This window comes from Cucumis melo, chromosome 5, assembly GCF_025177605.1.
Source record: "Cucumis melo cultivar AY chromosome 5, USDA_Cmelo_AY_1.0, whole genome shotgun sequence".
Taxonomy (NCBI): Eukaryota; Viridiplantae; Streptophyta; class Magnoliopsida; order Cucurbitales; family Cucurbitaceae; genus Cucumis; species Cucumis melo.
In genome coordinates this window covers 15,144,297-15,170,769 of record NC_066861.1, presented here as the reverse complement: position 1 = coordinate 15,170,769, position 26,473 = coordinate 15,144,297, and the positions used below count along the sequence as shown (strand labels likewise).

Sequence of the window (26,473 nt, the reverse complement as noted above, 5' to 3'; positions counted from 1 at the left end):
TTTAAAATATATAACAAATAGGTAAAATACTTACATTGTATAAAAAAAATTCTAAAAATGAGAAAAGCCTACATATCAACAATGGAAAATGCCAAAAATGCCCTAGTCAACATACGATTAATCAACCTTAGGTGTGCATAAGTAATCTTCTTCTAAATGATCGTGTATTACTATCTAAACAAATTGTATACGATCGTTTAGGTCATTATACACGATCATGTAGTTCTTTTTAACAATGGAAAAAAAAAGTTTCACTTTTAATGATTGTGTTGACCATGCTAAATGGTCGTATTGACTATGGTAGGTGATCGTAGATCATGTCCACATGATTGTGTAGTTTTTTTTAAATGATAAGAAAAAAGCTTCAAATCTATACGATCATGTTGACTATGGTAAGGGATTGTTTAGATAATATCCACACGATCATGTAGTTCTTTTTAAACAATGAAAAAAGGGTTTCAAATCTAAACGATCGTGTTGACTATGCTAAATGACCGTGTTGACTATGGTAAGCGATTGTTTAGATCATATTAACACGATCGTGTAGTTTCTTTATACGATGGGAAAATAGTTTCAAATTTAAACGATCGTGTTGATCATGGTAAACGATCATGTTGACAATGGCAAACGATCGTTTAAATCGTGTTAAAATGATATTTAAACGATCTTTATATTCTTGAATATGAGGAAGTTCAAGTAGCTTAAAAAAAACTTGTCAAAAACGGTGAAGATGAAATATGAGATTTAAATAGAAGAATGAATCCTTTAAAAATATAAGAAAGAAAATCTAGAAGAGAAGAAGAAATCTAGGAAGAGAAGATAAATAAATTGCAAAGGAGAAAAAGAGAGAGAAGTGACGAATCGTTCATAATATTTAAGGGCAAATCTGAAAATTATGAAAATATTGTACTAGCTTGATGGGCTTTTGTTTTCTGTTACACAAGCCGTAAATATTTTTGTTTTTTGTTACATCGATGAAATTAACATTACAAATGGGTCTTTCTATAAAGTAGTGGAAAACATGTTAATATTCCTTAACATATTTTAAATGAATATTTATTTATAAATTGTATTCCCTCTATATAATAATGTAATATCTTTCGGGAACAACAAGAATACATAATTAAACAACTTCAAAAAAATGACTACTTAATTTTAAATCTCCATCGCATTGTGAAAAAGAGATTTGTAAAAGCATTATTGTTTCTTATCTGTGAGTAAGTTGTGAGGATGAACGAAATCACTGGGTGTGATGTCAAGGATTGGAGCATTATTTGTGTTATTTTGCAGAAATTAGTGAGAAAAGGTTTCCATTACATCGTAGACAGAATAGTAAAGAATGATTTGAAATCATGATTTTGTAGAAAACTGTAAATGACAAAGAGACGAAGTATTGCTATATTTTTCAATGGTTTCTAGTCGACGTTGACGAAGTACTGGTATTGTTTTGGGTTTTTTTTTGGGAAAAAATAAAAAACTTTTAATTTGACGTTTGTTTTGGGATGCACGACTTAATTATGATGTATTTCTATCTTCACAATGATTGTATTTTAGAAGGTATGATTTTTACTAGAGTAAGGGGCATTTAAGTCCTTTTTGCAACAAAATTTTATTCAATCTTTTCCGTTTTTGCCATTTTTATAAATAAATATATTTTTTACCAACCAGTTAACTACAAGAGGATGGCCTCAGGGATTTGCGAAACTAAATTAAGTATGTAAAAATAATACATGTAAATTACTCGAAACTAAACTAAGTGGTTTGTTTATAAAATTATTGTGCTAAATAAAATGTAAGGTGTCACAGTTCCCTTGACTTTACTATATCTGAAATCACGCATATACCCCCAATTGCCTAACTAATTAACACCATACCCTTCTTCCCACTGTACTCTCCTACTACGCCTCCTCTCTCTCTATACTCTTATCTCGCCGTCGCCTCATCGCCGCCGCCGCCGCCACCGCCACCGCCACCGCCTTCACCTCGTTCCTCTTCCTCCACCTCCTCCTTCCCAGGTATCTCTCTTCTTCTCTCTTATTTTAAATTTCTTTTATACCAGCCTACATTAATTTCTTTATCGTATGTATTCTCTCCCTCGATTAACCCAATTTTTTGTTGGTCCGATCTCTGTTTTGAGGGCATCGTTTTTGTACTTTTTTCTTTCTTTTTTGCAAATCTTTTCGACTTGGACTGTTAATTTTTCTCTAAAATAATTCTTTATTTTGTTTTTATAGTGTTGTTATCCTAAAAAAGGCATTCCGACATTAGAAGAAATTGAACTACTGTTGTGTTTTGTGGAAGGTGTTGGATGCTGCGTGCAAATCAACTACTTAGCTTTTGGGTAAGTTGTATCTACTTCATTATGGGAGTTCTGCATTTTGGGATCTGTTTGAATGTCTGAAAAATTAAACTAGAGCATTTTAAACATCTCCATGGACCCTTTAATGGAGAATTTTTGCATAATCATTTAGGAATTTGTTTATTTGCTTAAATGAGAGCTGTTTGTGCATAGGCTGGCCGTTTATCAAATTTTCCTATTTGTGCTTCTTAATGCTACAAACAGAAAGTTGAAATAGTTCTGGTCTTTTTTTTTTTTTTTTTCTTTTTTGTTGTTGTTGTTGTTGTTGCTGCTGTTGTTGCTGCTGTTGTGTTCTCTCTACTGTCCTCATTAACTCTTAACCAAGGGCATTCCTAATAATCCCTTATCTGGAGGTTGGGGTGATGTCTTTTCAGTTGACCCTCTGCTTTTGGAGCCCTTTTCACTACATCAAATCTGCAAAGAAAAAAAAACCCCTAACATATAGGAGTGGGGTTTGTGTATATATTTGTGGTTGTTGTTGTTGTTGTTGTTGTTGTTATTACTACTCTTTCTTTGCTCAACTTATCAAATAAGAGATGAGGATAGAGCCGAAATATCCAGGCTAGTTTTAAATGGAAGAAATTGTAGACTCGTGGTACTCTTTTAAGAACAAAAGATCTTGGTCTTCTTTCCTATCATCGATAGCCAACTTTGCATCAATTGACTACTATAATTCTCCCTCATTTTCTTACTAATGTCTTCCTTTCATCCTTGACTGATCCCCCTTTTTGTGCTTGATACTGGCAACTGGTCCATCCACCTTCATTAATGGCTCCATTCTCATGATGCTCATTGATGAAACTTTTAGGGACTCATCCATTGTGGTCTTTAGAGAGTTCTTATTTGATGATTTGTACAAATCTTCTTTTATCTTTGATTTTTCAACATTAACGTATGAAATTACAAAACGGAAGAGAAGCCAGATGTAAAGCACAAACACTCCATTTTAGGGGAGTGTCCATGTCGGTCACGCTCTGGACATGTGCTCGACATGTAAATTTCCTTTTGCCTATTTTATCTTTTTATTTTTTATTTCAGTCATGTGGGGACATGTTTGGGACAGTTCTTGGACATGACCGTAAATCTTTTTGAAGTGAAAATGGTCCAACTTTTTAAGTTGGACCTAAATTTAAAGGCCAAATCAATTATATGTGGAACTAAGATAAAAAAGAAAAGCCCATTTTCTTAACCAAAGTTTAAAAAAAGAAACATAAACAGAAGCTATTTCGGAGTAATATTTCTCACTTCCCATCCCTTTTTTTCAACCATCCCTTAAAGGGTAGAAAAGCCCTTCTATGGAAGCAGCTTGTCAGAGCTATTTTATGGTCTATTTGGCTTGAGCGCAACAATTGCGTTTTCAACGTTGAAACCCAACACATTGATGTTTTCCTTGACCATGTGTTCAACATGGCTATCTCATGGTGTAAACTGTCTAAGCATTTCAATTCTTATAGTTTTGTCTCTCTTTTGACCAATTGAAAATGTCTCCCCTGTAATTCTTTCGTCTGGGTTCTCTCCCCCTTCCCTTTGTAATTTCATTCATCAATGAATTGTCTCTTAACAAAAAAAAAAAAGAAGAAAAAGTTAGAAACCTAAATGTTTTATCTTCTACAATGGTTAATTAACTTGACATTTTATGTTTTTTTAAGTGGAGTGCATTTAGTATTTATGTTAAATTTATATGTATCCTAAAAAAATAATTATAAAAAAGTGCAGCTCCAATGTGTCCTTGTTCTAGTTTTCTTGAAATGGGCGTATTTTTGCGTTGCATCATGTTGTGTCCATGTCCATGCTTCTTAGGTCTCAATTCAAGGGAGTAACAAAAAGTTTTTCAAAAGTTGTTTTGAGTTGTGTATATATTGACCAAGCTAAGCTCTTCTATCATCAAGTTGATTGACACTCGGCAGAATGCGGGTCCATGTCAGCTGAAATTCATGGCATGGAGTGAAAAAGACTTTTTTGAACTCAAAGTTGTCACTTCCTATTGGGGTTGGGTTAAATTTTTATACCTCCCTCTTAAGATGTGGAATCTTGAAATGTTAACATTCACTTGAGAGGTTTGTGTTGATTTTCTTTCAACGTGCTTTAGGATCTGTTAGAAGGCTTGATCTCATAAAATTTTGCTGAAAGATCCAATTAAAATTCTTTAGCTTCATCCTCCCTAGTACTTCCATAACATAGCCAACTCTAAAAGGAAAAGGAGTTAAGTGGTGGAGATCTAAAATATGGGAAGGTAGAAGCTTGATCAGGGAGATTGAAATTGTTTAGGAGTTTGTCAGCTTTTTCAGGACTCTTTACACAAAATGAGAAGACCCAAACTTTACCATTAACGGAGACCTATTCCTTCAAATATTTGTTTGTTGGAAAATGCCTTTTATGAAAGAAGAATTAGAAATGCTATTGACGAGCCTGATAATAATAGATCCCCAGGACTAGATGGTTATGTTCGGCGAGTTTATGAAAAAAGTTTGGCCCATTTTAAAGAAAGATTGGTTGAAGATTTTTGAGGATTTTTATAAGAATGAGATTCTGAACAGATGTGTTAATGGGACTTATCTCTGTCTAATTCCAAAGAAACTAGAGGGACCAATTATCAGACTATAATTCATGTGACAAGTGTCTACAAAGTGATTGGTAAACTCTTTGCCCATAAGGTCCATCTGAAACAGAAATAATTGGCCTTTGTTTCGGGTAGGCAAGTTTTTTATTCCATCCTCAAGTCATAGCTAATGAGTTGGTGGATGAGTGTCATTGGAAAAAGGGAACAGATTGGGTTGTCAAGCTTGACTTTGAGAAAGCTTATGACATGGTGGATTGGGACTTCCTGTTGGAGGTTCTTCGGTAAACAGTTTGGAGAATGATGGATCAACTAGATTAAAGGATGGGTTACGAACATCTCCTTCTCTGTTTTTCTTTGTTAATGGCAGACCAAGTGGGATTATTTACGCTGCGCTGAGGGCTTCGAGTCTTCGGCAAAGTTATTCATAAGCACCTTTTCTGTTTCTGATTGTGGATAATGTTCTGAGTGCTTTATTAGATAAATCCTATGAGAAAAATTGTATTAGAGGCTTCCTGGTGGGTCGGAGAATACCTGTTTCATGTCAGTCATCTACAAATTGTTGATGATACCCTCCTCTTTTCTGAATGTAATGATGAGAAACTAAAGTGCTTGATAATCATTGACATTTATGGGCTTGTCATTCGTGTATGGTATGGAAATTAATCTTCAAAATGCCACCATCTTGGTGGCATTCTATTGGAAGGTACCAAAGAGGATGAAGTCATTGAGATTTGGGATTGTGAGCCTCCTCTGTTTACACATTCAAGAGGGATTAAGGTTACATATGCTAATGTCGTTCTATCAAGCATCGCTATTTACTATTCCTGAATTAGTGCATTGTGCCCTCTATTAGCCCTTTAAGTTTATTCAACTAGAGAGCCTCCTCTGTATAGCGGTTACCAGTATTTCCTACCTTGAACTATTGTTGCCTTGACCTTGCTATTCAAGGGGTTGGATTTTTCCATATACTGGCTTTACAGAACCTTGGTAATTGGTAAAGTCCATGGATGTATGCTGCATCATATTCATCCCTTTAGGATCATATGCATCCCTTACAGAATGAAGGGCAGAAAAGACAAGCACACCAATTGGGGTTTTAGTTTTGACCAAAAATGGGGTTTAAATCATGCTTGAGCTACTGTTGCCTTAACCTTGCTATTCAATGGGTTGGATTTTTCCATACGCTGTCTTTACAGAACCTTGCTAATTTGTTAAATCCATGGATGTATCCTGCATCATATTCATCCCTTACAAAAGGAAGGGCAGAAAAGACAAGTGCACGAATGAAAATTTTAGTTTTGATCAAACATGGGGTTTAAATCATGCTTGAGCTACGGTTGCCTTGACCTTGCTATTCAAAGGGTTGGATTTTTCCGTACACTGGCTTTACAGAACCTTGCTAATTGGTTAAATCCATGAATGTCTGCTGCATCATATTCTTCCCTTTAGGATCATATTCATCCCTTACAAAAGGAAGGGCAGAAAAGACAACTGCACGAATGAAGGTATTCGTTTTGTTTGAACAAAAATGAGACTTAAATCATGCTTGTATAACAACCTCAAGGGAGAGTCAAGCTACTTGGAAGAGGCATACGACAAGGAGATCCTCACTCTTTACTTTTTCATTATGATGGTAGATTGCCGTGGTTAATCTTTTGGCCTTATCAAAGGCTTTAACATGGGAGTAAGGATTATATATTGATGTCGATATTGGTATCAAAATATCCATTGATTGATATTTTATAAACACAGAAGGACAAAAATTTATATAAATTATTTAATTTCGTAGTTAAGTTAATTTTACCACTAAACTAAGTCATATATCTTTTTAATAGTATTCATATTCATATTGGGGTTGATAGATGGTATTTTTCACGTTTTGTGTGTATTTATAAAAGATATAACATATGTTGATCAATTGTAAACATTGATGCCAAGCCCTACCATTTACGTATACCAACATTGTTGTTTTAATCCTCGAGAGTTAACTTTTTCTTCATCAATCATCTTCAACTTGTTGACAATATTATTTTTTCTACTTTTAATGTGTTTTATCACTCTTTAATTGCTCTTTGAACTTCGGTTTCAAAGACCTTTCGTAATCGTTCTTTAGACAACATCTTAGTTCATTGGGAACCCTTTCTCTAGTGGAGTCTTTTGTGGGCTTTGGTTTTTTGTATCCCTTGTATTCCTTCATTTTTTCTCGATGAAACCAGTTGTTTCATAAAAAGAATCAGCATATTTGAGAAAACATTTTGTATCAATATAATTTATAGTGAGATTGGGATTAGGGAGAATGATGTTGATTACTAAACATAAAAAACATGAAGAAGTATGATCTCTCCTCTCTCTTACTCCCTCCGACTCTAGCATCCTCGAGCTCTTTTCTGTTCACTTTTGGACCTCTTTTCTTCTTCGTCCAACTCTTCTTCTTGGCCCTACTCATATCATGGAGGTTGGTGGTTGTAAGTCAAACGATACATTCTTTAGCATAGAGAGGCTGCTACAACTTGGAAGACGTATTTTTTATAAATATGGCATATCTTTTCGTTGGTGGAATGATAAGAGGCTAATGCTCGAACTACAATGAAACAAAAGAGCAAAAATACATGAAACATAGAGTTTTGGGATCAGTTGGCATACGAGGTGTGTTGTCTTGCCTTCTTATGGAGGGAGAAACTTCATTATCTGGGTTTTCTCAACAGATGGGTTGGTCATTCAAGCATATGGTTAGCAATGGTTTTAAATCAAACAAGAGATTACCATTGAAAAGGAAAATCCTTGGAGCAATGTGCAAAGCCAACCTCTTACTTAGAAAACAAGGCAGGTTATAAGTTTGGAGAAGACAAAGGAAGCAAAGTGACCAAGGAAGACAGAGTGTATAATGCCCAAAGATTAAGGATCTACACAAAATCTTTCTGGGTTCAATTAGAGAGAATATTGTAGATGACTTTTAATGATTTATGGGTTGTCTCCCGCTTCTTCAGCTCTTTGTGCATAATGATTGAAAACGGGGAAGGTGCTAGAAGAGGAATTTCTATGCAAGCTAATGCTTAACCCTATGTTTGTTGACAAGGGCTTATTCAAATGTGCTGGGGTGATTTTATCTAGCATCATTGAAGCTTTCGGAAAGTGGAATGGTCATGGAGATTTTCATTTGCCATTTTAAAAAGAAACAAGACTTTTTATTGATTAAATGAAAAGAGTCTAATGTCAAAATACAACGACACAATTCGGAGAAATTGATTCTTGAGTCTCTTGGAAGGCGCTTGCGGTCATGATGGTATGCCTAACGTGAATTGGGAAGTTACCCAACGTTCTAAGCTTCTGGGTGGCCTTGGAATAGGTGATTTTAGATACCATAACAATGCTTTTATGGCCAAATGGATTTGGAGGTTTTTACATGAACAAGATGCTTTGTGGAGGAAGCTTATTGTGGCATAATATTACTCTCCTTGTTTATGGCCATTTATTGTTTGTGGTTATGCTAAATCCCCGTGGAGGTTTGTCTGTCATACCCATTGATTTGGTTGCTTTTTGCACCTAGTGTTGCCTTGGCACAAGTTCCACTATTTCTTTTGGGAAGGACCATTGGCTTAGTTGCGGTGTTCTCTCTATGGCTTTCTCCCGTTTGTTTTGGCTTAAAAGTTTTCTTGTTATTAAGGTGGCTGAGGTGTGGGTTGAGGATTTTGTGGCTTGGAATTTGCGTTTTCGTCATAATCTTAATGAATCTAAAATTCACGGGTGTTTTTCCTATAAAGAATAACGTCGCCAGATCACTATTATTAAATCCAATTTCTAACGGTCTCTCTCCTCATGGAATATCCAAAGTTGACACCACCGTTTCTTTTTCGATCACTGTGTTACCTAAAAGATTAGTTAATAAAGAAGAAATTCTTTCTCCCTCCTCGTCAACTCGGTTTAACAAAGCTAAAAAGAATTCCTGCTCTTCAAAGTTCTTCTTGAAGTATTTTATCAGGAAAAGGACGTCCTTCAACAATGCTTGGACTGCTCTTTTAAAATTTGAGTCTTTTGGAGTTTGTTCAATCAAGGCTCAAAAGAAGCATTCCCAGGGGCAGCATTCATCCTGGCCTTCGTTCAACAATGCATGCTTGGACTGAAGTTTATTTGGATTTTCCAGAAGTTTGTAGCTCTTTAGTCCAAGCTCCTAGTTGCAATACCAGGTTAGTCAATCCTAAATCTAAGTTTCGTTCTCTCTTTATCCAAATTCAAACCAGCTGGCTTTGTGAGGTACATTGAACTCACAACAAGAGTGCGAGCAAAATATAAGCAAGGGGCAATATGGAAATGGTACTCCAGAGGAATTTGGCAGTCCTGATGTTCAAGGAATTCAAGATTCAGATGTTGAATCAGTTGTAAGTGTAAGTAGTGAGGAATTAGAAGAGGTTGAAGCAGGGGAAGAGGCTAAAGATTCAGAGATTTTGGAGAACATTATCAGTACTATTCATAAGTTGTTTGTGGAGGAATGTGTGGAAGAAAAATAACATCCTATCCAAAAGTTCAGAGAAGAAATCCCATAGCACTTGCACGGCATCATTGAAGCTTGTGGTTTATCTTTCTTTTGAGTTCTATAAACTTTATTTCCGGCAGCTAAGGTAGTCTTGGATTTGGTATTGCGATGAAAGTTCTTACATGGAATACAAGAGGGTTGTGCATATTTCCATTGTTCTTTCTTAACCGAGTGTAACTCTTCTCTCCTTTCACTCCATCTCTTTTTTGAGAACCTCGCAAATGGCTCCTTTGAGGTGCTGGAACCTGGTTGTTTTTTGGGCATGTGAGAGCCAAATATTGTATCAACCCAAGGGTCAAAGGCGGAGAAATGTGAGAGTGGGTTTACAAATGAGAAAGGTATCTGGTAGATCATTCTCGATTAGAAAGAGAATTAGATGTTTCTATAGTGGGCTCTTCGATTTGGAACTTCCCATTCAAAGATGGACAAGGGCTACCATTATCCTCACATTTTTCCTTCTTCTTCAACCTTGAGGAAGTCGTCTCGCCTATGAGTAGATGAACTTCCTGTTTCAGCGCACTCTGGCACCGGATGATTTAACACCTTTTTATTCTCAGTTGAGGTCGAAAGCAACTAACCATAAGTCGGAAGCAAGATGCAATTATGAGTAGGTTATATTTCATACCCTGTCGTTGTATCTATCCTGCTCACGAGTTGGTTAGCATATGATAACCTCTACCTCTAGCTTGAACAAAAAGATCTCATATCAATGCCTTCAATCAATGGCCCAACCGGTCTAGTGGCTTAGCGCCTTTCCCCAATCGAAGAAAATGGTAATTAGGAAGCTGATAAAGAAGATAAACTCGGATTTGGTTTTGCTACAAGAAACAAAAAGTGAAAATTTTTATCTTGATCTTTTAAATCCTTATGGAGTTCAAAGGAGATAGGGTGGACCAAAGTTGATGTTTATGGACTGTATATAAAAAGAATATTGGATCACAAATGAATATGACCATCTGATTATAGTGAGAGATTGTATATTTGGTCTGATCTTATTTCTCTAGCAGAGTACATTTTGGAGCCATGGTGCTTTGGAGATGATTTTATTATGACAAGATGGCCTTAGGACACAATCCCAGCAGGCAGATTGACTAGAGGAATGAGAAGATTTGTAGTTGATAGCAGAAAGTAGCTTGTTGAACATTATTGTTTCGGAAAAACTTGAAGGATGAAGAGATGAGGGAGTTTTAGAATCTTATGGGGCTGTTGTCACACAGGAAAGTAAGGGATGGAAACGAACGGAGGTCGTGGTCATTGGCTCCCGATGGAAATTTTTTAGTTAATTCATTGGATAAAAAGAATGCCTCTAAACAACAGCTGCTTTAATAGGTAGGTTCTCTCCCCTCTCTCCTCTCTTCTCCCTCCTTTCCTCCTTTCTCCGGTAGCTGGGTTTCTCAGCAGATCTCTCTGTTAATTCTCAAAGCACAACATAGAGGTTGTTATTTGCAAAATCGATCAGTCACACTATTGCATTTGGAAGAGGAAGATGTTTGCTTTATCGAAGATGTAGAAGCCGACATAAGCATCTTTCTTTCTGATAGCCAACTTAGATGGACTCGGTTAGTAATAGCCGATAAGTGAACAACCATTTTAGGAAATTCTGGGACATCGACAGAGGAAGATTGATAATTTCGAAGTTTCAAGCTAAGTCTAGATGGATTCTAAGTTGCAATCACTGCCCATATTCAAGGGGTCTTTTCAATATTAGAGTGTGCTTAGGAAAAGAACGGCAAGGTTGGAAGTTATTCTATATGATGTTGGAAAATTTTGTCGAAAAATTGTATTACGATAGATGGTATTTTGATAATATCTCCAAGATCCACTTCTTCGAATATGAGAAGAAAATTAAGTTATGTTGAAATGACAAAATCTAGTCTTTCTAACTCCCCAACTTCAAGGTCCAAATCCAATGAAATCGGTCAGATTCCTAGTCAAAACAGGAAGCTTCAAGTGCCCAACCATTCTTCCCCTTCAAAACAGAAGCAGTGGTTGATTAAGAACTGGAGTTGTGAAGGTCAATTTTGAAAATCTATGGATTATATCAAAATTATTTGTCTTAGACGACTAGAGACTGATTCGTAAGAGGTTGGAAGTTTTTTTCCAATAAAAAATTGTTATAAATCCTCTTTATGATGAGAATGCCCTTGTTAGCATTGACCAAGGATCAATATTAGACTTCATCTGTGAGGAAGGTAAATGGCAGGCGTAAAGGAACTTTCATCTCAAAATTGAAAGATGGGATAACCTTAAACACAGTCGGCCACTTGTTCAAAAAGACTACGGCGGTTGGCTCAAGATTAAAAACCTTCCTTTAGATTACTGGTGTAGAAGTACCTTTGAGGTTATTGAAAATCACTTTGGAGGTCTCACGGATAGAGCCTCTGAAACTCTAAACTTAACCAACATTACTGAAGCCTGGATTCAAGTTAAGAAGAATTTATGTGGTTTTGTGCCGTCCACGATTGAAATTACTGACCTAAAAAGGAAAAATATCTACCTTCATTTTGGAGATTTTGAATTCCTAAATCCTACCGGTCCCTCCAAAGTTCCTTCCTTATGGGATGATTTTAATAACTCTATTGATTGTTTGAGAGTTAGAGATGTTTTTCTTGATGAAGATATCGATCCTTCTTCCTTCCCATCAATACCGAAAGTCCCGAAATCAGTGTTTGCAGTTCTTCCTCGAGGTAGAAATCCATATGAAATCCTTAAGAAATTTCCGGCCATCCCGTCGGCGCCGAAGAAGAAGACAGCAGCCGACATTCAGTTTAAAGGGGAATTAATTACACAGGCATCTGAACAAGCTCCTAATTTGAATTTTGCCAAAACCAAGACTAACAGCTGTTGCAAAAAGGCAGTGGGGTAAGACGGTATCAATTAACGGCTTGTGCTACAACAAAAACGGTATCTTTTTAACTCCTTTTATTTTGTGTAAGTTTAAGAGTGTTTTTTAAACTTCTGAAAGTTTAAGGGTATTTTCAAAAGTTAAAACTTTCAAAGTTAAGTGTGCATTAATAGTCAAATACATTTTATTTATTTAAGTAGTTATTGTTTTAATATGGTTTAAGAAGAAATTTATATTTTAAATTTTTATGAGATTCCATGGAATTTTATGTTTTAACTTAAATTTTAGTTTTTATTTTGTATGTTGAGAAAATTGGTGTAAAATTTGGATTAATGAGAGTATTTTTTAACTTTTTTTATGTCTAAGGGTATTTATGAAACTTTTCAATAGTTTAGGGTATTTTTGAAACAAAACTTTAAAGGATTTCATCCAAAGCTTAATTGTAGTAGTATTTTGAACCCTTTTTTGAAGTTTAAGGGTATTTTTAAAATCTTTGAAAGTTTAGGGACATTTTTAGACAAACTATAAACTGGAGCATTTTATTATAATTTAACCTATCTAATTACTAATATGCCCCTTCAAATAATTATACTACTCTTCTACTAATAATCCTACTAGATGCATAGCTAGGGGCATTGCAGATCTATACCTTCATCTTCCATTACCTGCTTTAAACGAAAAATATCAATCGGCTTGAAAATCGCTCACGAATAAAGTATCAAACTATATTACTAAGTTCAAGACTTAAATGTCACTGAAATGAAGGAAAACATTTCCTTCGTTTTTATTACTAATTTCAATTGCTGCTACCATTAAACCCCAAAGATTATGTTGGACATGAATTTGAGCCACAAACAATTGATCATATCGAGAGTGTCAGCTGCTATGCTCACAAGGCCACCAAAATATGTCCTAATAGATGGAGAAGTCTCACGACACCAGTAGTCTAAGAGTAGATTTTTAATTGAAATCCAACCTCCATAACCCTTCATATATCTTGCTATTCAATTTTTCAAAATGCAGATGAAAGTCCTCAAAAGCCATCCATTTTCCTGGAGAATTAATAAAATTGGCCAAGTTTCCATTGACAATTGCAATCAAAGCTTTATCATCGAAGAACTGATTGATCAACCCTTTAGTTTTGAAGTAATATTCCAAAATTGCAAAAGGTCTTGGATTACCCATAGTTCATCGAAATCAAAATCAAGCTGAAAAACATCAATCTTTTCCAACCCAATAAAAAGTTTGAGCTTTCATTGAGTCAATAATTAATTTTCTAAAGCCAGGGGAATGAGCGCTCTTATTTTTATTTACTATTTGAATCTTAGGAAAGCAGAATTCATAGCCTTCCACGTTTTATAGAAGGATATGGAGGTTGGATTTCAATTTAAAAAAACCTACCTCTCAATTACTGGTGGTGTCAAATCTTTGAAGACATTGGGCATTGGAGGACATTTTTTTGAAGGCATGGAAAGCACCAGTGACGGCACTGACATTGAAGCTTGGATAAAGGTGAATTGGAATTTTTGTGAACTTTACCTTCAACAAAGATCATGTCAGGGGAAATATCTTTCTACACTTTGGAGATATTAGAACTTTGGATCTACCAAACATACTTGAGGCTCTTTTATTAGTAAGTGATTTTTCAAATGTGATTGATTTGTTTTGTTTCAAGCAATTTATGAAGGATGAAGATCTTGATGCGACTTTTCAGCTCACAGAAATTGATTTTTATGAATCAGTGCGGGCTCCTATATTCATTTCAAAGGATCCCTCAGAATGTATCAAGAATAGGGACTGGTGTTGATAAAGTCACTAATTAAAGCTCTTACTTTTCTCTCTGTGATCGTAAAATTGGCTCTCGACCCCGCTCATTTGGGGTTCCCTCATAGTCATAATGAAAAAACATGTATCCGTTTACTTTTGGGCTTCTAATATAGAGAATATTGAAAACGTGCCTCAAAAGTGGAGGAATTCATGTATCTCTGATGGTGGCTGTCTTATTATTATTCAAGTTAGTCTACCCGATTTTCTAACCTACTTTATACCTACTATATTTTCTCTTTACATTATGTTGCTGGCTGAAATGACACACTATTGTGATTAATTAAATGCAATAATTTAGAAATTTTTAATTCTTCTTTTGGGTCAATGGGTGAAATAAATTGGAAGGTTTCTTTCTTTCTTTCTTGGGTTGGGGAGGGGACTCTTGTCCCTTGGCAGTTGGCAGTGTGAGTCAAGTTTCAGATTTTCACGAGGTGACTTTTAAATTAGAGTTCGGATGTTTGTATTAACAAAATTAACCTGGGTCCTATAGTTTATTGTGAATTATTAAAATAAAAAAAAAAAGGTTGATAGTTGTTTTACTCGGTTGTTTATACTTGGTATTCTACCCTCTAACATGACTTTCTTTCCCCCTTTTGATGGCAGTGAACCACACCAGTACTACGAATTCAAACGTGCAGAATCATGTGATGCTGATGCTTTAATACTCTTATGAATAAATGGCTGATCACTCTTTAATTGTGTCGGAGACTGCACTTAGTCTGGTAGATCACACTCTTGTTATTGGACAAGAATTTCCCGATGTTGAAACATGCCGAAGAATGTTGAAAGATATTGCTATAGCTATGCATTTTGATATTCGAATTGTTAAATCTGATCGTAGTCGGTTTATAGCCAAGTGTTCCAAGGAGGGTTGTCCATGGCGTGTGCATGTAGCAAAATGCCCTGGAGTTCCAACCTTTACAGTTAGAACCTTACATGGTGAGCATACTTGTGAAGGTGTTCGTAATCTTCATCATCAGCAAGCCTCCGTGGGATGGGTTGCCAGATCTGTGGCAGCACAAGTAAGAGATAATCCACAGTATAAACCCAAGGAAATCCTTCGGGATATCCGCGATCAGCACGGAGTTGCTGTATCCTACATGCAAGCTTGGCGTGGTAAAGAACGTAGCATGGCTGCACTTCATGGAACTTTTGAAGAAGGGTATCGCCTTCTTCCTGCATACTGTGAACAAATAAGCAAAACAAACCCTGGAAGCATTGCTTCAGTTTTTGCAACAGGACAAGAAAATTGCTTCCAGCGCCTGTTTATTTCTTATCGTGCTTCGATATATGGGTTTATAAATGCCTGTAGGCCGCTTCTTGAACTTGACAGAGCACATCTTAAAGGAAAATACCTGGGAGCTTTACTCTGTGCTGCGGTTGTTGATGCAGATGACTCATTGTTCCCATTGGCCATTGCAGTTGTTGATGTGGAGAGCGATGAAAATTGGATGTGGTTTATGTCAGAATTGCGGAAGCTTCTTGGGGTAAATACTGATAACATGCCAAGATTGACAATATTATCTGAAAGACAAAGAGGAATCGTTGAGGCAGTTGAGACGCATTTTCCTAGTGCCTTTCATGGATTCTGTCTGCGTTATGTAAGCGAAAATTTCCGTGATACGTTTAAAAACACGAAGTTGGTTAATATTTTTTGGAATGCTGTTTATGCTCTCACTGCAGCTGAATTTGACAGCAAAATTGCTGAAATGGTAGAGATCTCTCAAGAAGTTATAACGTGGTTTCAGCACTTCCCTCCCCAGTTGTGGGCAGTAGCATATTTTGAAGGTGTGCGATATGGCCATTTTACATTAGGGGTTACTGAGTTGTTGTATAATTGGGCACTCGAGTGTCACGAGCTCCCCATTGTGCAGATGATGGAACATATCCGTAATGAGATGGCATCTTGGTTTAACGAGCGGCGTGAAATGGGAATGAGATGGACCTCCATTCTTGTACCCTCTGCTGAAAAGCGGATTGCTGAGGCAATTGCAGATGCTCGTTGTTATCAAGTACTTCGTGCGAATGAAGTTGAGTTTGAAATTGTCTCAACTGAGAGGACAAATATTGTGGAGATACATAGTCGCGTGTGCTCTTGTCGTCGTTGGCAACTATATGGTCTCCCTTGTGCTCATGCAGCTGCGGCTCTAATGTCCTGTGGGCAGAATGCCCATCTATTTGCTGAGCCTTGTTTCACTGTCACTAGTTACCGTGAAACTTATTCACAAATGATATACCCAATCCTTGACAAGAGTCTTTGGAAGGAACCGGGTGAGGGGGCCGAGGGTGGAGTTGGGAAAGTTGATATCACAATACGCCCTCCCAAAGTTCGTCGCCCACCTGGAAGGCCGAAAAAGAAAGTTCTCAGAGTTGAAAACTTGAAACGCCCAAAGAGGATTGTACAATGTGGTCGTTGCCATTTGTTGGGACACTCTCAAAAGAAATGCACAATGCCAATGTAACATTCGGTAGATTGATGAATATATTATCTTCCCTTAGAAAAGCAATATAATTAGTGTTATGTGCAATCTCAGTTCTCTTGTAATCTCTAGTCGCTGCAAAATAAGATACTAAGTTATTTTTGGCCTAATTACATAGTTTCTTTCTCATTTTCTTTTTATTTTAAAATTCATTTATCATTCTTGCTCATCGATGGTCGTTTTAAGATCTCACAGTTCCTACCATGATATCATATGTATATTATTTATGAGAACTAGTATATTAAAGTTTTCTTGTCATGTTTGTAAGTACAAGTAGGTATTAGATCTGAACTAGAACGAATACATATTAATTACTTTTAAATTATTAAACACTAACATGTGGGATAGCGACGAACTGTCGGATTTAGGCATATATCGGTGTTGGACACCAACACACTTGGACATATGCTTTCAGTATACACGTTTTTTGTCACCATTTTTTGTGCCGATTGTTTTGTTCTTATTATTCTTAGATTTAAAATTTTCGGACATGTGAGAATGTTACGACTAAGACACAGTATTGGATACTCATTAACATATGTTCTGCCATTTTGAGGCACCTTTACGAAGAAGAAAAGTTTGAGATTGAAGAGTTGAAAAAATGGAAAAGAATAAGTGTTGGAGAAGGGATAAAAAGATGGAGGAGAAGAATGATAGAGAAAAACTCGGAACAAGAAAAGAAAACGAGGGTTCCAAACTAGAAGACGTGTAGAGAGATACCGAAAAATTTAAAATATTTAAACAACATATATTAACAAGTATATTTGATATGTACTAGATTGTATATAGGTTGAATTGGGGTATTTTGGCGACTCGAATTACCCAAACAAGGATTTCCCACCAAACTCAACCCAACCTAACACTTATTGAGTTGCAAATTTTTTTTTATTTCTAATTTATGTTAAATTTAAATCATTATAACACTATCTCCAGAAATCCACATATCCAAAAGTTTCATAAAGTGCAAATATTAATACAATAATACTTAACAAAGTTTTAAAACATCTAGAATTACAAAACGAGTCAAATATTTACCCTAAAACTTAATTTCATTGTCTATTTCTATTTACTTAAAATTTAATATAAATATATATATTATTAATATAATTAATTCGAGTTGAGTTAGTTAAACCAGATTTTTAAAATCCCAACCTGAGACCCAATCCAACCCAAAAAAGAAAACTCAACCCAAATTTTAAACTAACCCAATCTAACCCCTATAATATGAGTTGGGTAGTTTGGGTTATTGGGGTTGTCGGGATATTCTTACACTCCTAACTCAAATACAGCTGGTTTACCAATTACTTAATACATTTATTAATATATATTTTCCTATTTTCAAAGTTTTCTTAACGATGAGAGGGAAATATTTATTTGTTATGGAAAGTAAAATGCATTTAATATAATATTTTCTTATTTTCAATTGGAGAGTGAAAATTCATTTAATATAAATTTTTTTTCAATTTTCATCTGGAGGGAGAAATTGAGATTTAGTATGATTTTATTTTCAATTTGGTTTTTCATGTTGATTTTTGATACTATAAGATATTTCATTGTTTATTTGAAAATGTTCAATCAAATATATGAAATATATTGCTAAGTATATTTGATAGGTGTACTCAAAACAACTGGTTTCATAACAAACTTTTTGTATTTTTCAGCAAATTCATGGTTATTTTTTCAATATACCTTAGAATTAGAAAATTGTACTAGAGGATTTAAACTATTATAACCAATGTATGAAATATAAATGTAGTCAAATAGATTGTTGTACCATTATGGAAAGTTCCTATAGAACGATATCCATACGACAGTACAATATAAATAACAATATATATCATATATTTCATTTATATCATAAATTCAAAGTGGTCGAAAGTATACAAAATATATATATATCATTGTTTGTAAATCACAGATGTTCAACATATAACATATATAAATAAGTATATATATCATAAAGCAAGAAGTCTAAATACAGAAATCAATCATCGTTTATTTTATATACATCGCAATATATAAATATGTACGTTTATTTCTTGGTTTGTGTGTCCAAGAACCTTTTCCATTTTCATCTCTTCTTCTTTCCATCTTCACATCGTCTAGAACCTGTGTCGTCGATCAAATGAAAGACTAATAAAAGAATGACGTCAAAAGCTTCATCTCCTATGCCACATCGTCTATATGCAAACCACCTGTTTGGAAGTAGAAAAGAGAGGGAGGAGGAAGGAGAAAGAATAGGGAGGAGGGAGGGGGAGGAGAAATAATAGTGAGGAGGGAATAAGGAAGAAGGAAAAAAAAAAGATTTTTAAGGTTATTTTTCTACTTTAAAATGTTTAACATCGGTGTGTATGTGCCATTGTTGTCCTACAAATGCTTAATTTAAATACTATTCTTATATAGCTAGGTTTTGTTATAGAGAAACATTGTCAGTAACATACGATGGTTGTGTTCTGTGAGACCCTGATCGAGTCCTTTTTTATGCATGAGATAAGATTCATGCGGCAAGATTGGACTATCCGATGAGACCATTATTCAGCAGACGAAAAGTGCAAAGTAACTTACGTAGCTCCACGCAATGAGAAGGCCACGCGATGAACTATTATGCATTTTAAGCTTCCTTCACTAAGAAGTAGTGATGTCATCCTTGCGTAAGCGAGTCAGCAATTGATTTACCCTTGTTGCCCAATCCAAGTTTAGAATAAGGAAATGGTAGGAACACGTGGCGTTCTGATCACATTGGACCTATTATCACCATCGAGCAGAGGTCATCTTTTCTACATGGAAAATGTCATCGAAAAGGCTTATAATAGGTAAAAATCTAGTCATTTGAAGTTGTATCTACCCCGAGCTTACTAAAAAAATAATTGAGAGAATTTTCAAGGTTTTTAGAGATCCAAAATGAGCTTGAATTTGGAAAGCATTGCAAGGAAGTGCAAAGGAGCTCATAACCAAGAAGCTAGCTGATTTTGATTGTGGGTGGTTCTTCTTATAAAATCTTTCCAAAATAAAAGGGATTCATAAAATATGTTTAAAGCCTTACTATAATTCGATTGAGACCACGAATAGCATGATTTCTCTTATGTTTTTCGATTCTTAAAATGTTTATGATTTATAAATGAACTGGAGTTATTATGAACGAGAATGATGTGATGAGATAATGTGTGTTCGAGGAATACATAAAATTTGTTAAAAATTGAAATGATGAAATTGGATGATCTTTTTGTACCTAATGCAATGAGATGTCTTATACTTGCTGTGTGATTTAGGATAAGATGCTATATTCTTGTTGTGTGTTCTAGAATAGAATGTCTATTCATGCTGTGTAAATCATTTACTGTGTGATCTGGTATGGATGTCATTTAATTGTTGTGTGATATGGTATTGAAAGATGCATTATGCGTAGTGGAATTAATGGAACTGCTAAATGCGTTGAGATTATTCTGCATATCTGCAACTTGGCAAAAGAGTGCGGTAAACGCTTGAGCTGAGGAAAGGGGTACAAAGATGTGATTAAACCTGCATAATAATTATATGAGGTGATTCTATTATAAGCGAGATGCATACCATGCAATATGATTTACGATGAAAGAATTGAAAAGAAAGTGATTTCCATATGAATTGTGATTTATGAAAGTTGTTGATAAAATTGAGATGTTATGAATCGTCTAACACAATAAAATGATTTGATTTAAATTCAATGTCTTATTGATTGAATTGTACATTATTTATACTGCACGGTTTGGCGAAATGAGTATAATGCGAGTAAGGAAAATTTTATTTTATCAAAGAAATTAATAAAAGACCCCACTCAGTAGACATTTATGTCTGATCTTTCAAATGTTTTGTTTTAATCCCTCCAAGTAGCGAAGAACATCCAGTGTTGAACTTGCAGCCTTGAACGCCTACTGTGCCATTTGTGAAATGCATCATTTTGGTAGTGGCCGTTGTTAGCTCGTATAGCATATAGAAGCTAGATGCGAAGAGTCTAATGTTGTTTTGAGTTGTATATAGTTATTTTGAAAGAAACTTTGTATTAAGTACTCAATGTACTCTCTTGTTTAAAATATCAATGAAGTCTTCTTATTTCATTTGTGTTCACATTCTGCGCTTGAGCTTATTGGTTGCATTTATTTTTGCTTACTAGGCGTTCTATGTGTCATCTCATAGAAAGACTTGCGTGGAATGTCTAGACGGTCACGTCCCTACTTGGTCGCATAGTGACTTTGGGGCAGAGCATGACATGTTCGGCCTGTTGGAGTTCATTTGGATTTGAGTGTTGAAGATGATGTCATGAAAACATTACCTCTTATTATCAAGCATCACGCTAGAAGATCTAGAAAACAAAGAATTTCATTTGTAGGTGAGTTTAAAAGTTCATCAAGATGTTCTAAACGTAATCGTAAAGGTCACAATAATAAGACTTGCAAAGTTGGAACAATTAGTCAAAAGATGTAATCATTTTTTTTTTTTTTGCATTGTAATACATATATATACAAAAGGATTGACATTTAGTTTATGAATAAAATTTTCTTATTTATTTTATTCTCTATCTATCTCTCTGAAATTGTATTTTATCACTATTTATTTCTACGTTTATTTCACTATCTACTCCAAACTATTATTGTTTTCCTAGTTGGGTTACTTTGTGAATAGACAATAATAGAGTTTTATTGCTTTTATCTCAAATAGGCAATGTAAAGTTCTATCTTCTTCATCTTCTTTTTCTTTTCTTCTTGTATTTCAACTTCTTCCTCTTCTTCTTCTATTTCAACTTTTTCATCTTCTTGAACTTCAACTTCTTCTATCTGCAAGCATATTAGTTTGGAAAGTAAAAATTTTTAAAACTTGTATTATTGTATATTAGTTTGGGATAAGAAAGTGATAGAGGACTATTATTTTTCTTATCCGAGATAGACAGTTATAAACCACTATCTCTATCTACCTAGATAGACGAAGATAATGATCTATCTATGTATGTCCTAGACAGATAGAAATAGAAGACTATCAACATATATTCTAGACAGAGATAGACCATTATCTAACCCAAATAGATAGTGATAGATATATAATTTGAAAAGATTCAAATCTCGACCAACAATTGTGTTTTTGGTGTTTCTAAATTTGCACTTCCAATTTTTCCAAATCTTCATCTATCTGCAAGCATATGATGGAAAGTAAGAACTTTAAAAAATTTGATATAAAATTTGATAGCTTGGAATAAGAAAGCGGTAGATCATTATCACTATCTATCTCAAATAGACAAAACTAGATCTATAGTTTGGATAATTGTGGGTTGAGAATAAAAAAAATTATAAGAACTAGGATATTTTTTGTATTTCAAATCGTGGGTTTAGGGCCTGTTAGTAATTGTTCTATATGGTGTAAATATTTTCTTTTCTTTTTCTATATTTAAAAAACTCTAGAAAATATATGAATTCCATTTGTTTATTTCCTTCCTTCCTTCTCAAGGGTAATTAGGTAGCGATTTTAAAAATAATTACTAAATATATAACAACATTTTAAAAAATTACAAATATAGCAAAATCTAACAATGATAGATTTTACTTTATACTTTATCAGTGATAAACCAATATTTGTTACATAGCTTTTATAGACTTCTATCGTTGATAAAATTTTTGCTAGATCTACAATTTCTTTTTTTAAAATGTTGCTATACACTTAATGAATCTAATTGCTATATTTATTCTTTTTCCTTCACAGGAATGCACCATAAGTACCCTAAGTTTGGATTTTAAGAAACACTTACAAGAAGAAGGTACCATAACAAATAAATAAACGGATAGAAATACTAATTTTAAGCTTAATTTTTAAGTAATAATATATTTATATACAATTTGAATGTTTTTAACTTTTTGTTTTTATAATTTTTCTAAAAATATCCATTGTTATTTTATCAATATTTTGAAATTAAAATTTCAATATTTATTTAAATTTGGAGTCCACTCCCAACTCAACAAAAATAAGGTCGAGGAATGACCCAGCCACATCCTTCAACAAGGCACTCCCAAAGCAAATTCAAGCAATATACTCGTACTGTGGGTTCGATCGAGCAAAATCCTAGACATAGATTCTGGTCAATTCCATCATTTCACTTTTCACTCGCAAAAACTCAAGATTTAATCCCATTAATATGATAGATATTTCTTTTGTAAATCCAATCAAAAGTATTATATGAGCATAGTTTAGTTCCATTTGGTTAGTTTTCTTTAGCGTACACCTCTGTTTGTTCCATAACAAGACATTCCAATTTATAGACCCAACAGTTCATTAGTTTTCAGCAATAGACTAATTTTTCATGATCAATAAACAAATATGATTTACTTCAACAAATTAAATTTAACAACCTGACTATTAAATTCAAGTCTTCAAAATGAGAATAAAGTCTCTCCCTGTCCGGCTGCCCCTAGTCGAGGAGTTCTTATCAAAGCACAGCTGATCACACAATCCAACATTTGACTCTTTTCTTTAACTCTACTATCAACCTGGCCATTCTCAATAACTATTCCTTGCTCAACATAATGAGGTTTCATCTCTTTACAAGAAGATTATTCAAGAACTAGAATTAGCTTCAAACTCAAGAACTATCTCATGTCTAAGGAGAGAATTGTGGGGTTGGGTTTTCCTTCTGAAAACAAAATTTCTTTGACATAACCAGAAATAGAATAGAACAAGACAACAAACATTATTAGCAACCACATCTAATGTCACCCACCAAAAAATAAGTACAACTCACGAGTGAGAGACTGGAAGAGGCCTTCCGTTCAGTTGCGCCTAAGTTGCAATGCTCAATTCTTCAGTAGTCAATTCTTCTTCTTCCAGTTCCCGGACTGCTCGTATAAGACCCTTCGTATGACCGTTAAGATGCAAACCATTTTCCTTCATTTCTTCAAACAATCTCTCTGATGTTCTCCAATCAAGAGCCTTCAAGCAAAGTGATTGGATCAACTTGTTGTACTCGTCTGCATTTGGTTGTAATCCAAAGTCTTTCATCTCACTTAGTAATTTCAAGGCCGAGTCGTACTCTTCAAGTTTGCAGTGACTTCGGATGAGGGTGTGGTAGGTTACACGACATAACTTAGCGTGTTTCTTCTTTGCCTCATCCAAGACTTCGTAAGCCTCCTTCATTTGACCACCATTTGCATAACCGCTAATAACAACAGTGTAACTATAAACATCCGGCTTTAACCCTCTACTCTCCATCAGTTTTATAAGTTCCATTGCCTCCCCTAAATCACCAGCTTTGGAATATCCACTAATGACATCATTGAAAGCTGCATTTCCTGGAGGTGGTCCTTCAGCAATCATCTTTTGAAGTAAAGTCTTAGCTTTGCTGGTATCTTTGATCCTGCACAAACTACGGATGACCGCCATGTACGGCTTAATGGCACGCTTCCGTTCCCCTGTTGAGAAATCATTCAACATTTCCAGAGCCAATTTGACAGTTTCATCATCCCGACAGAGAGAATAAATCAAGATATTCATAGAACACTGAGGTAGGTTCAGATGCTTTTCCTTTGCCAGTAAGTAAACTGAATGGGCGTTTTTTGCCTTGTTTCCTCTGCAAAACAATGATATTATCTTACCAACTCTATTACTTTCTGGCAAGCTTCCAGAATCAAGCATTTTCTCGCAAACTGGCCAAGCCAAATCGTAAGAAGAGCGCCTGCAAAGCGCTTCTACTGTAAAATAGTAAGATTCAGCATTAGGAACACAGCCCAAAACTTCAAAACTGTCGAGCACTTCCAAAGCAGCTTTTCCTTTTCCCAACTTTGAAAAAAATGCTATCAACTGATTAAGAATCTCGGCATTCAACAAACTATTCTGCTGTCCACCAATTTCTTTAATTAATTCCCACAGAGAATAAGCGGCTCTTTGCCGTAGATCTGCACAAACTACACGAACAAGAACATCTACAACAGGAGTAGATACTTCAAACTCGGGATGACTATTCACAGCCCAGCGGAAAAACCGAATCAAATTCTCACCAAGAATATGTGGGGTTTCAATCACTTTCAGAACAAAATCCTCATGAAGAGTCAATCTCATTTCTTCGAGACTTGATTCAAAGGACCCATCAAGAGTACTCTGAAGTAGAGACAACACACTTTCTAACTGCTCCACATTGACCCCATAACTCTCCACTTCCTCCCGAATCCCATCAGAAACTACAACATTTTCCCCCAAGAGATCACTATTTCCCACATCAGCACCCACAGACTCCCCATCAAACTCATGAACTTCCTCATTACCTACACAGCTTTCAAGCTGCGCATCACCACCTTCACCAAAATTCACCGAAACCACTGAAATCGAATTAAGATCCTCTATGGACGGCTCAGAATCAAAAGAACTTGAATAACGTTGAGAAAAATACCTAGGGTTTCTGAAGAAACAGGATCCAGGAACCACAACCGACGGTTGCAATTGAGCTGCAGAGCCGGATAAGGGCACGTCTGAACATCGGATTACGCTACGAGAAGCTCTGAATAGAGAAGCTCTCACCGCCACAAGCGACCTCCACATTCTGTAATGGCGGTCTCGATTATCTCAAACGTGAGTCAGTTCTCTGGATGAAAATTGCGAAGCTCTCAAAAATGGAGTTCACCACTATTTCCAACAGCAGGCAGGAAGTTCACTTTGGATCAAAGCAAGGGAATACAAAAACAAACAACCTAGAAAGATAAATTTCGATTAAATAGCAAGAAAGAAACAAAAAAAAAAAAATGAAAAATGGTATTTGTGGAGACAGAGGGGATTCGGAGTTTAGGGTGAGGCGGCTCCAAAAATAGGATCAAAAATGGATTGGATATTTGGGAGAGACGGGAGGCAAAATGTCCAGATTGCCCTTAATTGAATAAAACCCTAATTAAATTGAAGAAGGAATAAGAATAGAGTAGCAATAGCAACAGCCCTCTCCCTCTCCCTCTCATACGGCGATTCTTCTTCCACGCGGCGACACCTTCGACTGCAGTAACTTAAAAGACGGATCGCCGGAAACACTTGAAGTTCTGAGATTATGATGAGATAAGACTTGGTTGTGGATACTGGATGCCATTGGAGACTTCAAATAAATGAAAATTTTTGCTTTTTTAGGGTTTTATTTTAATCCATAATCTTTTGAGAATCATTTTAGTTCCAAACTTAACAAAATCCATTCCCTAAAACCTAATTTTGTTTTCTCTTTCCTCCAAAATTCAAATCTTTTCCATATTCTCTCCCACCATTTACTGTTTTTTTTCTTCAAATTAAACTCTTTAACCAAATTTAAACAACAATTAGTAGAATAAAAAAGTACGACCCATTTATACAATAATCTTCACAAAATTGTAAATAAATATTTTCACCCTAATTTACAACTCCCAGAAAAAGAAGAAAAAAAACTTCAATAAATTAAAAATATCTCAAATTTGAGGCATTTTTTTTATCTCAATAAAATTACAGTTGAGAAAGTGAAGTAAAATTTCAATTCCCCAAAATGGAATGATCAAAATATTAAATGACAAAGTGACTTTTTCGATAGAACATCAATTTCCCATATGACCTCTAATTAAAAATTCAAACCTTAGATTTCTATGAGTGATTATCTTATTTGGCAACATGACCAAAATATGCTCTTTTAAAAGTGTAACGACTAAAATAAATATTTTAAAAAGTTTAAGGACCAAACTAAAACAAGATACAAGATTTAGATTTAGAGATCAAAATATGATTTAAATACTTTTTTATGTACAAGAAAAAGATGTGAGTGCCTTTTGAAACAACGTGGAAGAGTGAAACATCATCTTTTTCCCTTTTTGTTTACTTTTTATTATTTGATTAATTTACATAAATTAACAAAACAAAAAAA

General features: G+C 35.0%; 2 protein-coding genes across 8 annotated transcripts; one reads left to right on the top strand and one right to left on the bottom strand.

Moving 5' to 3' along the window:
* The first annotated feature begins 1,706 nt into the window (after positions 1–1,706).
* On the top strand, positions 1,707–16,731 carry LOC103485812 (uncharacterized). 7 transcript variants are annotated; one of them, XM_017044039.2, is made up of 4 exons: positions 1,821–2,015; positions 2,302–2,341; positions 13,624–13,928; positions 14,726–16,731. In XM_017044039.2, the coding sequence occupies exon 4, from the start codon at positions 14,800–14,802 to the stop codon at positions 16,582–16,584; it is 1,785 nt and encodes a 594-aa protein (XP_016899528.1). In that variant the 5' UTR covers positions 1,821–2,015; positions 2,302–2,341; positions 13,624–13,928; positions 14,726–14,799; the 3' UTR covers positions 16,585–16,731. The 7 variants fall into 7 exon arrangements, with proteins under 7 accessions (XP_008441740.1, XP_016899528.1, XP_050940368.1 ...); XM_051084411.1 differs by having other exon boundaries at positions 2,235–2,341; positions 13,624–13,807; XM_017044038.2 differs by having other exon boundaries at positions 2,235–2,341.
* Positions 16,732–22,942: 6,211 nt separating this feature from the next.
* On the bottom strand, positions 22,943–25,741 carry LOC103485811 (pentatricopeptide repeat-containing protein At3g02650, mitochondrial). Its single transcript, XM_051085469.1, has one exon. It carries the CDS (start codon positions 25,147–25,149, stop codon positions 23,398–23,400), a length of 1,752 nt encoding a protein of 583 aa, XP_050941426.1. The 5' UTR covers positions 25,150–25,741; the 3' UTR covers positions 22,943–23,397.
* Positions 25,742–26,473: the final 732 nt, after the last annotated feature.